Genomic DNA, 16,421 nt, shown 5'->3' with positions numbered 1-16,421 from the left:
ACACAATTGTACAGTAAAGTTGTGTATTTCTCACCAAGTTGCCTCTTGCAAGTGGGTATGTGAACATCATCATGAAAGACACAGATGAAACCAATGTTCTTTTGAAGAACTCTTGAGGTAACCAAACTAAATCCATTTATATCACCTCTTACAATACCCATTGACTTACAAAACTTAAATAGCTAGTTTATGGTAACCTGCTTGATTTAACTGCATTCAAATAAAAGCCATTTTTTATTTTAATATTTCAGATGTGATTCTATGTTGTCAGGTGTCTGATTCCATTTTCACCTGAGGACATGAACATCAACCCAGACTTGTGGGAGTCATTCATCAATCACCAAGGCAGTAAAATTGTCCACAGATTTTCATGGGAATACCGGTACTATCATTGTTTTTAATGTTTTTTGTTTTTGTTTTTCAGAGCCAAAATCACCCTCCCCTAAGTTTGCTGGGTAAGAAATGTAACACATACAGTACATTGGTTAAAATCCATATTTCATTTTGCAGACGCTCTTACCCAGAGCAACTAGGGTTAAGTGCCTTGCTCAAGGGCACATCGGCAGATGGTTTTACGTAGTCGGCTCAGGGATTCACACCAGCAACCTTTCGGTTACTGTCCCAATACTCTTAACCACTAGGCTACCTGCCACCCCTAATTAATTATGTATTTGCTAACTAAAGTTTAATGGTCAATTCCACCTTAACACATTGCAGTTGTAAGCCTGTCCAGTTAGGACTCAGAAGGAAGGCAGGTCTAAAGGAGGTAGAGAATGAAACTGGGGACTTACCTCCTTGGCTGAACCTGCTCTTGGATGAGAACAGTTAGTACACAGTCATTTTGATTTGCAGTATAACAAATATATAAGGACTATATAATGACACTTCAGTATAAACGGCATATAACGGTTTACTTGGGTCTGAAAGTCAGATTGAAATACTGATATTGACTATTTACTTTCCACAGCCACATATGAGAAGGATCCTCAGAAGTGAGTATCAGTGGCCAGTGTTTAAGACATTAATGAAACATGAGAGAGTAGAATATAGATATTCAATCTTGACATATTTCTTTCAGACCAAAGAACAGACATGATATGCTGGAACGTGTCAGAACAAAGTTAATCGAAATCCAGAGATCTATGAACAATCAGATGGAGACAGACATGTTTGAGAAGAAAATGTAAGTGGTTGTAATGATTCCAATATAGGCCTGTGTAATGTTAGACTTTTCCTCTCAAATAAATAAATGGTTTGATCAAAACATAAATGCAAGTGAAAAAATGTACAGTATAGACTCAGTATGTTTCATTTGTTTTGTTCAGACACAGAGAGGAGAGAATGAAGACTCCCCTGGATGCATTGATGGCCTCAAGGAAGGAGACAAGTCTACCTATGCTGCTCTCCTCACTAAAACATGAGCTCAGGGAACCAAAATCTGCACTTTTATTTTGGCGAGTTTCAGTTCTATATTACCAACATGTACAGTAGCCTACTATGTCACTTGTTCATGGGAAAATTCATGTGAAATACAGTAAATGTTGACATTGGTTATATTTTAGTTTACTTTTAAAATGTTTTCTTAGGTACAAAATCCTGAAGAGCGATGTCTCAGAACTGTCCGATGACAGGGACTTTGAGTACAGGACCATCCTGCAGAAGATCGGCCAATTCCACAACTTCTCTCACAAGAAGTTGCCCTACTCAAAGGTAATCATTCCAAATTCTCTGGAAGTGAATAGATTCATGGCAAATTTCATTTGTGAACACTTGTATCAGTGTATTAGAGTTTGTTTGTGGATTATTAGTGTAAGCCTGACCATTAGTGAAAAAATAAACCCTGTTATTGTTTATAGGAGAAATTTTGTCTCCTTGTTCTCTCTCTGCCATCGAATCAGCTTCTCCAACCAGCCATGCAAGATGCTCTGATGTTCCTCACTGAGAACGTCTTCCAGCTCCTACCCCGACAACTCAAGCACTGGTATCAGTATCTCAAACTGCCCTTTTATGACACCTCGTGACTCTTAAACTCAAGTCATCCTCAGAGGGCTGCCAGCCAATTGTTGTTATTTTAGTTTAAATTATATTAAATGTAATTTGTTTCGGAAATATGGACACATCAGTCTTGTGTAATTGTTGTAGTTAGTCAGGCAAGGAACCGCTGTGAACACTTGTCAGTTTTAAGAGACTTTCTTTAAAAAAAAAATAATAATAATAATATTCAAGACGAAATGACATTCCTTTGAGATATATTAGCATTTTGCCTCTACAGCGTTTATATACAATATCTGCATTGAAATGCATAGTGGTATGAATATAAAGACATTCTACATTACATTTTAACAAAATATTAAGACTATACCAGCATAGTCGAAATCAAATATCACCTTCCACATAGTTCCAGGATAAAAACAAAACTTATTTGAAAAATAATACTGACATTACAACACATTTCAAAGAACTGGTGGTATCCAAAGGAAACAACCCTATCCATTCATCCTAAATAGGCTATAGTGTAGAGACATTGCTGCTTAATTCAAGTTTGAAAGAAATAAATGGACCAAGGGAATGCATTACACACAAAAAAACTAAACATTTTGCAATGTAAATAATATGCTGTTATTCCTTCTATAGTGAGTCTGGTTCATTGAACAAAATAATCAAGCTGTTCTGAGCACACAAAGAAGAAGAATTATCATAATTCTCAACAACTCCTGATATCTATCTAGAACACAGGATAAGAAATTGTTTAGTGCTTGGATTTATCTAAAGTTAACATTTAACAACAACGCTTAAAAATAATGTCATACAGCTAATAGGAGAGGACAAGTCCAGCAAATCCTCATAAAGCAAGTACAGGCTACATTACAAAAAGTTACTAAAACAAATGACTGATTTGATGACAGAATATGCATCTCACACATTTGTAACATACAGCATTCTCCAACAAAATATGCTTCCCAATTGCTGAAAGCATCAATATCTTTTGTCAAAGAAGTAATACATGTCATGAACAGCATCTAAGAATTCACAGATGTTTTTAACAGTGGCAATCATTCTTGATATCGTCGCCCATACCTGTAGGCCTATGTTTTTGAGGCAACATTTCTAAGCATCTCCCATATACTGTAGGTGCATGTTGACAGAAGTGGTTTCACCATTAAGATGAGTGGAGTAATTTAGTGTTAGTCAGTATTGGTATTATTAGTAGAGATAGTACCTGTAGTACGGCAATTTGAAAGAATGCAATAGTGGTTCTCATTTGTGAAGAACATTTACGATTTGGGGATCTGAGAGGATTCCTAAAGTCAGGTTCTGAATATGAGGTGGATAGACACACTATTCAAATCTGTAATGATGTAAGGAAAGTGACTGTTGCACTCTTCAAGTACGACCTCCCAGACATCTCATCCATCCGTGGGCTACCTGAAGGAGTGTCTGAAATGTACACTCCTCCGCTTCAGCTTCTCTGGGTTGTGGGAGGCCATGTGAGAAAACTCTCGGAAGATGTCGAGGTAAGTAGTGTCTCCTGAAAAGGGATAGGAATGTAACAGAGCATTATCAACAAGAATTGCATTTGAATTGATCTGGTAAATAACAGTAGGCCTGCCATAAAATAATGTGGAATTTGTGTGAAGAAACATGAAATCGATTGTTCAAAACCTGAAAAAAAGATTTTAAAAATGACAGACACTCGATTCTAGATAACACATCAGCAGAGGAACAAAACCACAGTCTAGTCACCATGACTCTAGGCTTCACCCAATCTATTACCAAATTCTCAAGCTTTACTTTTCTGGTGACCATGGCGACCGCCAGTCAAACTCCTTTCTACCCCGAGAAATTCTCAGCTAGACTAATTTAAAAAAGGAGGGAAGAAGAACATTCCAGTCTATGGCTGTGTGTATCTATGATTATTTGGTATTTTATGATCAATGGGCAAATGAGCAGCACACCAACTACAGGGGCCAATTCACAGGCCTTTCAAATAAACGGTTGAGAACCGATTTATCAAACAAATTGAAAACATTTCATAAAGCGCTGAAACAAGTGTAAAAAATAAAATATATGGGGCAAACTGATCATATAATTTTTTTTTGAATCCATACTGAGTTGAATGTAGAAGGACAGGTTTTCTCATCTCTGAAAATGTGTGGTATGTTGTTATATCTTAACCCTAGACGTAAGTGGTTGACTCATAAGTGCATTGCCAGTTCAGGTTAATGCAGTTAGTTGTAGTGACAGGGGGAGTGTTAAGTTGGAGTGACAGAGAGTGTTATAACAGTGCTATAGAAAGAACAGAAGAAATGAAGCAATAAGCAGCGGGAGAAGTTAGGTGTTGAATGAGTCATATCTTCCATTTATTTACAGTATTTTCTCATTTTAGAAGACATTAGGAAAAGAAAATTAACATAAAGGTAGCAGTAGTGTAAGTTAAAGATACTCCGAGACGTGTTCTCTAACAATATACAAACAACATGTACAGAGGTAATTAGTAAAAATAAATAAAAATAATGAAGACTACAGGAAAGTTTAATTAGCATGTTTCAAGCAAGCAGTTTTAAGTGGTAATAATTGTTTATCCTATTTACAGCATAGCAGTCACCTAGTCAACCTGTGGGTCTAGTCAATCCACTGACTCCGATACACTGTACTGTACAACATGTAAACCTTTAGTGGCTTGACGCAAATCATTGGAATTTTTTGGTCAAAACATTGTTCCCCAGATCTTTCATTGAGTCTAATATAATCTACTACTACTCTTTTTGTCATGTACTGCACAGTAGAAGCCAAAACTAGAATTAAATTGATAGTTTAACAGACATATTTTTACTGCTTACTTATTTTCTGCTCATAAATTACTTGAAGAACGTAATGTGGTCTTTGGCTTGAAGTAAACTCGAGCAACCCAAACGCAATGTAAAAACATCAGTTGTTACTAGCCTACAGCAAGGACAACTAATGTCATTTCCTGATCAAGATGATTTCAGCTCTGGAACATGATGTAAACATGTGCTTAGGTCAGTAAGCAACTGCACAGTATCAAGGTAAACATGGAGGACTGGTCATCCTCTGACTGTGTACACACAGCAGGTGAAGTGTGTACACAGGCTGTGCTTACATAACGGGTTATTCTTTTGGTATTCAGGGGAGCTAGAAAGTTTTACATAGACCAAGCTTTCTCTCCTGTTCTAAATGGCCTGTCAAAGTCAAACTATGCCTGTATGTTATGGGGTAGTCTATCCAATATATCTGGTTCAGTTTGACAATAGACTACAGATCTAACCTTTACAATGTCTTACTATGTACAGTTCTCATGATTTGGCAGCACATTACACAGTTATCATTACACAATATATCAAATATTAACATACACGGATGAATGAAGTAAACAAAACCAACAGGGCTTTGAAAGACCTGGGCAACAGCAACCCATGCACTATTCAAGCAAGAAACCCAGAACACATCTAATATTGTATAGCCATGATACATCAAACATAAGTCAATGTTTGGCAAACATATACAAATACTGTAATACATGTCAGTTTTAATATTATATTAAAAAGGTCCGTCTCATTGCCGTTTGTAAAGTTTCTATTATAAGATTGTGAGTTGTGGTTGTCTTTTCCAAAAAGAGACATGAAGAAATGACGGTAAAGGTTAAGTGACCTAAGCTCAGGAAAATAAAATCTAACTAAATATATCCAGTTTAAAAAAATACCATCTGCATCGTATTGTTCAACATAATACAAGAAATACAGAGTATCTGTATTTAAATTATCATTGCACTATTGCTCTAGGCAGTTCATAAATTATGGTAAAAACCTACACTAGTAACTTAAAATGCCAAATATAAATTCAAATCATTATGGGTAGGAAACGTGCACAATGTTGCTTTAAAATCCATGTAAAAGCTTTACTTTAAAGTGTCTCCATCAAGACAGGTACACATTTATGACATATAATCCATATATCATCTACTCTCAATCAGTTATTATTTAGCTTCATTGTTACCCCTTCAAATCACCCCTTTTTAAAACAACATGCGTGTACTAAAGAACCACCTCATGCCACAACACAGCTGGAGCAGAATTAATACGTTTGTAATAACTGACTAGATACAAAGACAACGACTTTCAGGCCTTAAAATGAATGTTTTGAATGTCTGTTTTCATGGTCTACCCTTGACAAGACTACCATATGCTGATCTGGTATTCTTACATAAGCAGGTCGGTTGATGATAGTTACAGTGCATTCTGAAAATATTGAGACCCCTTGTCTTTTTCCACATTTTGTTACTTTACAGCCTTATTCTAAAATGGATTAAATCAATTATTTCCTTCATCAATCTACACACACTACCTCAATGACAAAGCGAAAATAGTTTTTTAGAAATGTTAAACAGATACCTTATTTACATACGTTTTCAGACCCTTTGCTATGAGAATCGAAATTGTGCTCAGGTGCATCCTGTTTCCATTGACCATCCTTGAGATGTTTCTACAACTTCATTGGAGTCCACCTGTGGTAAATTCAATTGATTGGACATGATTTGGAAAGGCACACACCTGTCTATATAAATGTCCCACAATTGACATTGCATGTTGAGCAAAAATCAAGCCATGAGGTGGACGGAATTGTCTGTAGAGCTCTGAGGCAGGATTGTGTTGAGGCACAGATCTGGGGAAGGGTAGAAAAACATTTCTGCAGCTTTGAAGGTCCCCAAGAACACAGTGGCCTCCATCATTCTTAAAAGGAAGAAGGTTGGAACCACCAAGACTCTTCCTAGAGCTGGCCGCCCAGCCAAACTGAGCAATCGGGGGAGAAGGGCCTTGGTCAGGGAGGTGATCAAAAACCTGATGGTCACTCTGACAGAGTTCCTCTGTGGAGCTCTGAGAACCTTCCAGAAGGACAACCATCTCTGCAGCACTCCACCAATCAGGCCTTTATGGTAGAGTGGCCAGACGGAAGCCATTCCGCAGCGAAAGGCACATGACAGCCCGCTTGGAGTTTGCCAAAAGGCACCTAAAGACTCAAACCATGAGATACAAGATTCTCTGGTCTGATGAAACCAAGACTGAACTCTTTGTCCTGAATGTCAAGTGTCACATGTGGAGGAAACCTGGCACCATCCCTACGGTAAAGCATGGTGGTGGCAGCATCATGCTGTGGGGATGTTTTTCAGCGGCAGGGACTGGGAGACTAGTTAGCATCAAGGGAAAGATTGAACAGAGCAAAGTACAGAGAGATCCTTGATGAAAACCTTGATGCTCCAGAGCGCTCAGGACTTCAGACTGGGGTGAAGGTTCACCTTCAAACAGGACAACGACCCTAAACAAGACAACAACCCTAAGCAGCTAAGACAACGCAGGAGTGGCTTCGGGACAAGTCTCTGAATGTCCTTGAGTGGCCCAGTCAGAGCCCAGACTTGAACCCGATCAAACATGTCTAGAGAGACCTGAAAATAGCTGTAAAGCGACGCTCCCCATCCAACCTGACAGAGCTTAAGAGGATCTGCAGAGAAGAATGGGAAAAACTCCCCAAATACAGGTGTACCAAGCTTGTAGCGTCATACCCAATAAGACTGAAGGCTGTAATCGCTGCCAAAGGTGCTTCAACAAAGTACTGAGTAAAAGTTCTGAATATTTATGTAAATGTGATATTTCCATTAATTTCTTTATACATTTGCAAAGAATTCAAATAACCTGTTTTTGCTTTGTCATTATGGGGTATTGTGTGTAGACTGATGAGGGGGGGGAAATACTTTAATACTTTCCGAATGCACTGTAATGTGCAACATATTGGCCAGATCTGGTCTTTGGTTAGGAGCACACCACCCTACCTTGAAGACCACAAGCAAACACCTCTCCAAATAAATAAAGAGCAACTGAATTAACTTGGCTTGACATGGTTATAAGTAGGATACAGATGGTATAGTAAAGATGATTTAAATGAACTTATGAAGGCGTATTAAAAACTTGGTCCCTAACCATTTGTGACAAATGATCTAACTCTGAGCAAATTTAGCCATGAAGTCAACTGTACAGTTTGACATCATGACAGAGTTAATAATACTGACATCCTATACGTTGATGAGCCTGAGGGAATTGTAGTTGGTATATTCTGGTGCCACCTCGTTTGAACAACGTTAGTTAGCCAGAGTACTGGCTAGAACACCGACAGCAGCCTGTGGGGAATCTGACCAAGAAAGGTGTGTTTTAGACAACGTTCCTTCCTGTACAAGATTCCACACAGGGCTGCCACAGTCCTGGTATACTATTGGCTTCCCATCCAACCATCATCTGAAGGGAAAGCTTGATTCATTGGACCAGGACTAGGTATTGTGATTGACTTCTAGCACTCAGCTATGTGGAGACAGATAAACTCTTGTATGCATTTCTTATATTGCTGTTCTGTGGGGCTGCTGGTGGGGTATTGACCTGGTTGGCCGAACGGTCCCTCTGACTCCCGCATCTCCTCATTCATCCTGGCCAGTCTCAACCTTTGGGAAGAAAGGGAAGGGGGAGAGAAGGGAAGGAGGGATCGGACACAAACTGTTAGATGGATTCACTCAAACTTCCCAGAGGTGAGGAGCTACAGTAGATTACCATGCTAACCTCTGGTCATAATATGTATTTTAAAGGATTGTGTGTAGTTGAAGCTGTGTAAGTTGAGGGACAGGGTGTTGTGTCCCACAAACTCACAAGGTGACGATGTCTGCGTTGGCTGCCTGCACAGCGATACTCAGAGGGTCCTGTCCACCCTCGTCCCCGTCGTTCTGCGTGGCTCCTCTCTTCAGGAACAAACACACCTGCCTGTAGAGGGCAGCATGGAGACAGATCAGACGTGAACATGCATAAGCAAATCTGTACTCAGCATCTTTGTCTTGTATGCTATCTAACCCGAGGAACAATGTAAAAAATAACTGAACAATAATCAGCTTTGCATGCTACACCATTGTCCATGGAAATGTTCACTTGTGGCTCAAAACAAGACATTGACAATAGTAAGGAAGAGGGAAGCGTTATGCCTTGGCACTACTCACCCTGTGTGTCCCAGATATGTGGCGTGGTGTAGTGGCCCCCTCCCCCTTGCGTCTCTTTGGTTGACGTCAGCTGCATTCTGGAGCAGGAACTCGCAGGCTATCAAGGAGCCCTGGAATGGAACACAAAGGTTCTGAGGCTCTCTCCATGTTGCCAAATAAAGCACAATACAATGTGAGAAAATATTGTGATCATGCATAGACATACTGTATGGATAGATGTATACATTGATGTTTCAACATAATGCATCCATGTAATTTATTGTGAATGACTGGAACTGCCTTTGCCAGTGTGCCAAGAACACACCTGCCTTTCATTACAATGACTCACCCCAAACACAGCCTGTATGAGTGGGCTCTTGCCATCATCCTCATCGTTGACGGAGTTGATGTCAGCCCCGTGGGCCAGCGCCTCAGCCATGACGGGCAGGTTGCGTGCCTGGGAGGCCTTGTAGAGCAGCGCCCCAGGGTGGAGGTCACGCCCATCCTCTGGGTCCGACTGGGTCTCGGGCTCTGGCTCCATCTCAGCCTCTCCGCTAGAGTCCTCCGACACCTCACACTCTGCAGAGAGAGAAGCAGCAGAGTTACAACTAGGATTCAATAATCAATACAACTTCATTTATGCCCTCAAGGGCAAATAAGGATGACTGAGATCAATTATCAGGTTTTCTGAAAATTGCATTTTAATACTAAATATGATAGCTGAACCTATGTTGTACATTTAATTTTCCATCCCATCCTTTACAGGTATGTCTTTTTCTTCTTACCCTCCTCTGTGACACTGTCCACCACTGAGCCGAACACCAGGATATCTGTGCTGCCGTCTGTACTGCCGCCCAGGCCACTGTCACTGCTCAGACCTGCAGGGCCAAAAGGAGCCAAGCCAGGGACACGTTAGTCACTTGCTTCTAGCTATTTCACTTTGCACACCACATAAAGGATTCAAGTATCTCTGTGGTTTAGAGTGTAGTGTCTGTATATTAGATGGGTAGGTAACTTACTACGAGGTCCAGATCCTGTGTCGAAGTAAGAGAACAGATTGTCCAGCTCGTCTGGACAAAACAGTGACTCTCGTCGGAACTTTCTCTCTAGAGCTGAAGCGGCTGTAAAGCACAATGAGGGAATGTTTAAATGTACTGGGTTGTCATTGTCAACTTTTTGTTTAGCACTATTAGGAATATGGATACAAAGAGAAAATGAGGAAGGTATCCTTCCTCTAGTGCCAGGAGAGCTATTAGGGTATGAAGGGGTTAAACCAAGGCCTCATACCTTTTAAAGGGTTAATAAATTGTGTTATGATAAACTGTAAGGTCTCTTAGGAGACCTCTCTGTGTGTGTTAACACCTGTTTTTAGTGTTGTGCCCTTCCGACACTATCAGAAGGCAGAAACCGCCTACGCTCATACTCCTCCTATCTGAGGTTCTGAGAATATGATTGGTTTTCTGAGAATACAAGGCTGCCGCATGCCTGATGAAAACAGCCACCTGTCAGAAGATGCTTAGACTCGTTTACCTTGTTATGACCCTATACTTGTGATGAAAGGTAAAATTTCGGCCAAACCCACTTCTGAGCTTTTGTGGCCTGCTGGAGGTCATTTTGCAGGGCTCTGGCAGTGCTCCTCCTGCTCAAAGGCGGAGGTAGCGGTCCTGCTGCTGGGTTGTTGCCCTCCTACGGCCTCCTCCACGTCTCCTGATGTACTGGCCTGTCTCCTGGTAGCGCCTCCATGCTCTGGACACTACGCTGACAGACACAGCAAACCTTCTTGCCACAGCTCGCATTGATGTGCCATCCTGGATGAGCTGCACTACCTGAGCCACTTGTGTGGGTTGTAGACTCCGTCTCATGCTACCACTAGAGTGAGAGCACCGCCAGCATTCAAAAGTGACCAAAACATCAGCCAGGAAGCATAGGAACTGAGAAGTGGTCTGTGGTCACCACCTGTAGAATCACTCCTTTATTGGGGGTGTCTTGCTAATTGCCTATAATTTCCACCTTTTGTCTATTCCATTTGCACAACAGCATGTGAAATTTATTGTCAATCAGTGTTGCTTCCTAAGTGGACAGTTTGATTTCACAGAAGTGTGATTGACTTGGAGTTACATTGTGTTGTTTAAGTGTTCCCTTAATTTTTTTGAGCAGTGTATATATGTTTGATAATTATATAGACCTGATCATCTGTTGAAGAAAATGACCAACAGGTACCTGAGAAGAGGGTGGCAGGGGAGGCGCTGCCCGGCTCCTGACGGTATTTCCGTCTGGTCTTAGGCACTGTGGTGGCGCTGTTGTGTCTCTGCCACTTCTTCACACTCCACCGGCGCTCCGTCTTCCGCCCGCCGTTCACAAGCAGCTCTGTGGCCCCCAATTTCTTCAGGAACTTCTTCTCCACATACTTTGATTTGATCCACGCCTCCTTCTCCTGCCTAGAAGGGATAATAGGAAATACACATTCAGTGTTATATACTGTACCAGTGAGGACATTCCCAGTCTAATGAAAATGACTAGATCCCAGTCTCCTTTAGTGGGTAATCGGGATATTCACACGTGAAACCAGATAGAGGCATTTAAATGCTGTGTATGTAGCAGTCCTTACCTGGAACTTGAGGGCCCTGGTTTCTTCAGGCCCTGTGCCTCACATGCTCCCTCATAGATGTGGTTGATGACACTGTTTCCCAGCTCGCACATCAGCTTTAGTAACTCAGGTTCCCATGAGTCCAACATTAGAGAACGCACCTTGGAGCAGTGAACCCCCAAACTCCTGTAACAGAGACACATGAGAAGTGACATTTGGAAAGTCCTCAAGCGTTGGCATTTGAATCACGTATGTATTCAAGTTCCATGGCTGGAATTATTCCTGGGTAGAATGCATTTTAAGTTAGTGTTGTTGACAACACTAGGCCCATATTGTTTCCTTGCTTTGCTTGTAATAACATTAAGGCAAAATTGCCTGTTCGTAAAAGGCTCCCCTAATAAGCAACACTGGAAGCTCCATGACAGTTCTGTTTCAAGTTGTCTTATACTGTGACATGGGATGAATAGCTGCAAAATGGGTTTCAAATCACTCAGGCGTTATCCCCAGGGAAACAGAGTAGCTGCCCTCAATGTCATGCAAATCACCACTCCACCAACAAAACCCTCTGGTATCCAGGCAACTGCAGTGCGGCATGCCAAAAAAAAAAAGACTGTGCGAGACAGTCTCTGTGTAGTCCTCCTCCTGCTAATGGGAAGCCTCATGTGATCTCATCTCACCACTAGAAGAAGACAGGCTATCTGACGGAAACAGATCATGAATATTTAACAGATGGCCCAGAGGAGGCGGTGATTACATACTGATAGCATTGATATTTGCTGCATCTCTGCAGTAAACAGTCAACACCACCAACTGCTGAAATGAGGAAAACTTTCCCATCGAGCCTAATGCTAGTGTGTTGCAGCTACAATGTATGCAGGGCTGGAGTGAACCCTAGAGCTATGGTATTAAGGACATTAGAAATAGGAATCTTTATCTTGCTTCGGCCTGATTGCTAATCGGGTGTGGTTCAACAATTACGTACTTTCACGATTAAAGGGATGCCATTCTAGTTTATAAACATAAGTGTCTCAGTTCTGCGGTGCTTATCATCTAACTCCCATCCTGTTTACTCACGCAATGAGCTCTCCCAATCAAACACAGCCTGATCCAATAAGCGGTGTTAAGCTAAGACACCCTTTAGGCCATTGGCACTCTCATATTCTCAGATCCAAGAGACCGGCACATGTTCTAGAACACAGAGTCACAATGACCCCTCAGTCACCCTGTGGTAGTGCAACTATCTGCTACTACATCCTCCACTGGTTTACAACCACAAGTGCCTTAGGATAGTCCATGGTCCATAATACAGTAGCCTATGTCTAGCCAGTGAAGTATGCCTTTATGTACTCTCTTAAAGACAAGCTAAGCAAGAGACTTTGGGTATGGCTCATGAGACTAGGCTTTACAGATACAGACAGTATCTGTGGATGCCAGAGCAGGATGCCCTCCATAGAGGCAGACCTTACCTGTGGATGCCGGAGCATTCGATGCAGAGCAGGATGCCCAGGTTGATGGAGGCCCAGTGCGGGTCGGCCTGGCCACAGTCACAGCAATACTCATTGCCCGGGAGACACTGTATACGATGCAGGATGGTCTCCCCCCTGACACTGCGTTCCCGAGGCTCGCTGGCCGAGTCAATACTGCTGACGGAAGGTGAGGCTGTCCTATCCAGACACTATTGGTGGGAAGACAGACATGGTAAACTAAGAGAGGCAAGCATCATTCTCTGAGGCATGACAGTCTTGATTTATCTCACAGGTGATAACTATCCCTTCATGCAAACGTATAAGCTTATAAATGACATCTGTCATGATGTAAAAGATGTCTAGATTAAAGAAAAGGTAAGAGAATATTAGCATTTGTTTGACAGTTAGGTCTGTAGCTAGATGGACCAACTGACCTCGATGTAGTGGTAGTCTGGGCTCTCCCTGTATGCTGAGGCAATGCTGGCCTGCACTGCTTGGATCCAGGCTAGCCGAAGCTTCTCTGACTCCGCCTGCAGCATACAGCTCCTGTAGAATGGAAAGACAACCCCATATTACTGCACACAGTCTCTCAACAGTACAAAACTATAGCCCCTTGCCCTCTTAGAAGAAGGAGAACACTTTATTTGCCATATTATTGGCCATTTTCTTAAGATTTTACCTAAAGGGATTTACATCAATTTAACTGTAAGGAAAATTCCTTGGAACAAAGGTGAATTTATTTAGTTAATTCCATAATATAAGGGCACTAAGACGAACATACTTGTTGGGGGAGACAACCTCGAAGCAGAACCTCCTCTCAATGTCCTCACAGGGCTTGACAGAGCACAGCCTGAGGTCCTCCACCACCACCGTCAGGGAATCCTATTGGTCAGTAACAGTGAAAAAGGCCCGGTCAGTCAATCAGTTGGATTATTCATCATACCAACATTATGCCCACTGTGTCCTTGTGTGAGATGTGTTGATTGGATTTCAAAGTCCCTCAGTTGACCACCTTTTCCTATTTAATCCAATGTGCTGAAGCTCATACGGGTACACTGACGCTCACTTTCTATATCCCACTATGGATTGATGTGAGGGTCTATATGAGGGCGTAGGAAGAGTCTTTTGGGACAGGACTGAGGAGTAATAAGCTATCCTATAACAGTCCTCTGCCCTAATGCAGTCGGTGTTGACAGAGGGAGTGTTGTATTTCGCCAATATAGATCACAGTGACTTTCAGAGTAGCTCTATACCCCATTAAAGTTGCACGTAACCTCTTACCCCCCCAAGGGACCCAGACTAAGATGGTAGCTAGTGGATATGTGGACTTGCCTTCAGCTTCTTCTGATAGACCAGCTGACTGTTCTGGATGGAGAACCACCGCCTGAGAGAGAGAGAGAGAAATGAATAAAACATGCATGTTAAATGGATATCCTTCTTCCATTAGAAGGTGCTGACCTGCCGAGTTGAAATAATGTCACTCTCTGCTCTCTAGCCACCACAGTGGTTGGGATGAGTAAAAGCGCATGTGAATGAGCTCTTCCTTTCCCTTGAGCTGCACTATATAGCAGAGAGTAATTCACAACACGTGTGGTTTGGCTCACATCCAACCTCTTTAGAGGGCTGCACTGTCAGGAAACAAGACAAATGGAGTAATACATTGTAACGCCCTAGTAGAGAGCATCAGTGGGAGAACCGCCTACGGGGAGAAATAGCCTGGTGTTCTAATGGATTGAGTGTTTCCACAGGCAGTAAACTATTCCTCAGGACGTGAAGTCAATGCTAGCAAGTATAGCCAAGTATGGTTTCCTAGGGAATAGACTACTTACTGAAATAATCTGGGACAAGTATTTATTTAGTTCGCTATCTATGGTATGTCTACAGAAAATCCACAAAACATACCATTGTCAAGATAGAATTAAAATCAAAATGCTTTGACCACAATACACTAATATAGTATGCTTCAGCGCCAGAGTGTAGCTGGCTTATGGAGAGTTACTGATCAGTTGTCTACTTGTCTACTTACCTGTTCCAAGTCTTAAAGGCGTTGCTGGCTCTCTTAAACAGGTACCCCTCCATCACCACGCCATTGGGCGCGTCCACGTTGAACAACTCTGCCTTCGAGTCGTCATACGAGAAGTCCTGTCAGAGAAGAGAGAGTGAAGTTAATCCTGTTGTTCATGCTACCACTAACCATAGGAAGAAGAGACAGTCAGTGAGGGGACATATAGGAGGAGCGTGACAGTGACTGGAGATTCTCTTTCTTGAACTACACTGGACAAGAATATAAATGCAGCATGTGAAGTGTTGGTCTCATTTTTCATGAGCTGAAGTAAAAAATCCCAGAAATTTTCCATATGCACAAAAACCTTATTTCTCTCAAATTTTGTGCACAAATGTGTTTACATACCTGTTAGTGAGCATTTCTCCTTTGCCAAGATCAATCCATCCACCTGACAGGTGTGGCATATCAAGAAGCTGATTAAACAGCATGATCATTACACAGGTGCACCTTGTGCCGGGGACAATAAAAGGCCACTAAAATGTGCCGATTTGTCACACTGCACAGATGTTTCAAGTTTTGAGGGAGCGTGCAATTGGCATGATGACTACAGGAATGTCACAAGAGCTTTTGCCAGATAATTTTTGTTAATTTTTCTACCATAAGCTGCCTCCAAAGTCATTTTAGAGAATACGTCCAACCGGCCTCACAACCGCAGACCACGTGTATGGCATCGTGTGGACAAGCAGTTTGCTGATGTCACCGTTTTGACTAGAGTGCCCCATGGTGGCGGTGGGGTTATGGTATGGGCAGGCATAAGCTACGGACAACGGACACAATTGCATTTTATCAATGGCAATTTTTATGGACAGAGATACCGTGACGAGATCCTGAGCCCATTGTCGTGCCATTCATCTGCTGCCATCACCTCGTGTGTCAACATGATAAAGCACGGCCACATGTTACAAGGATCTGTACACAATTCCTGGAAGCTAAAAATGTTCCAGTTCTTCCTCGATCTGTACAAACAGCGTCTTCCAGTTCCTGTCAATATCCAGCAACTTCGCACAGCTATTGAAGAGGAGTGGGACAACATTCCACAGGACACAATCAACAGCCTGATCAACTCTATGGGAAGGAGATGTGTCACGCTGCATGAGGGAAATTGTGGTCACACCAGATACTGATCCACGCCACTAACCTTTTTTTAAGGTATTCTGTGTACAAGTAGATCATATCTGTTTTCCCTGTATTCATGTGAATCCATAGATTAGGACCTAATACATTTATTTAGTTCACTGATTTCTTAAATGAACTGTAACTCAGTAAAATCTTTGAAAT

General features: G+C 41.9%; 2 protein-coding genes across 3 annotated transcripts in view; one reads left to right on the top strand and one right to left on the bottom strand.

Annotated features, from left to right (window-relative positions):
• The first annotated feature begins 461 nt into the window (after positions 1 to 461).
• Positions 462 to 2,115, top strand: LOC111966731 (uncharacterized). 2 transcript variants are annotated; one of them, XM_023991618.3, is made up of 6 exons: positions 462 to 824; positions 968 to 992; positions 1,079 to 1,183; positions 1,326 to 1,454; positions 1,587 to 1,710; positions 1,899 to 2,115. In XM_023991618.3, the coding sequence occupies exons 1-6, from the start codon at positions 689 to 691 to the stop codon at positions 2,019 to 2,021; spliced, it is 642 nt and encodes a 213-aa protein (XP_023847386.1). In that variant the 5' UTR covers positions 462 to 688; the 3' UTR covers positions 2,022 to 2,115. The 2 variants fall into 2 exon arrangements, with proteins under 2 accessions (XP_023847386.1, XP_023847385.1); XM_023991617.3 differs by having other exon boundaries at positions 1,857 to 2,115.
• A 117-nt stretch (positions 2,116 to 2,232) lies between these two features.
• Positions 2,233 to 16,421, bottom strand: part of LOC111966730 (arf-GAP with coiled-coil, ANK repeat and PH domain-containing protein 3-like) — a 91,492-nt gene continuing 77,303 nt past the window's right edge. The window contains exons 11-24 of the mRNA XM_023991616.1: positions 15,105 to 15,220; positions 14,411 to 14,462; positions 13,860 to 13,960; positions 13,513 to 13,624; positions 13,079 to 13,287; positions 11,634 to 11,798; positions 11,246 to 11,463; positions 10,045 to 10,146; positions 9,811 to 9,912; positions 9,375 to 9,604; positions 9,047 to 9,156; positions 8,706 to 8,816; positions 8,442 to 8,503; positions 2,233 to 3,529 (exon numbers count right to left, since the gene is read on the bottom strand). Coding sequence (XP_023847384.1) covers positions 3,423 to 3,529; positions 8,442 to 8,503; positions 8,706 to 8,816; positions 9,047 to 9,156; positions 9,375 to 9,604; positions 9,811 to 9,912; positions 10,045 to 10,146; positions 11,246 to 11,463; positions 11,634 to 11,798; positions 13,079 to 13,287; positions 13,513 to 13,624; positions 13,860 to 13,960; positions 14,411 to 14,462; positions 15,105 to 15,220 — 1,797 coding nt within the window. The 3' untranslated portion in view covers positions 2,233 to 3,422. The remainder of the gene's footprint in view (positions 3,530 to 8,441; positions 8,504 to 8,705; positions 8,817 to 9,046; positions 9,157 to 9,374; positions 9,605 to 9,810; positions 9,913 to 10,044; positions 10,147 to 11,245; positions 11,464 to 11,633; positions 11,799 to 13,078; positions 13,288 to 13,512; positions 13,625 to 13,859; positions 13,961 to 14,410; positions 14,463 to 15,104; positions 15,221 to 16,421) is intronic.

The sequence above is a fragment of the Salvelinus sp. IW2-2015 genome, linkage group LG7 (genome assembly GCF_002910315.2).
Source record: "Salvelinus sp. IW2-2015 linkage group LG7, ASM291031v2, whole genome shotgun sequence".
NCBI classification, from domain to species: Eukaryota; Metazoa; Chordata; class Actinopteri; order Salmoniformes; family Salmonidae; genus Salvelinus; species Salvelinus sp. IW2-2015.
This window is presented reverse-complemented; position numbering and strand designations above follow the sequence as displayed.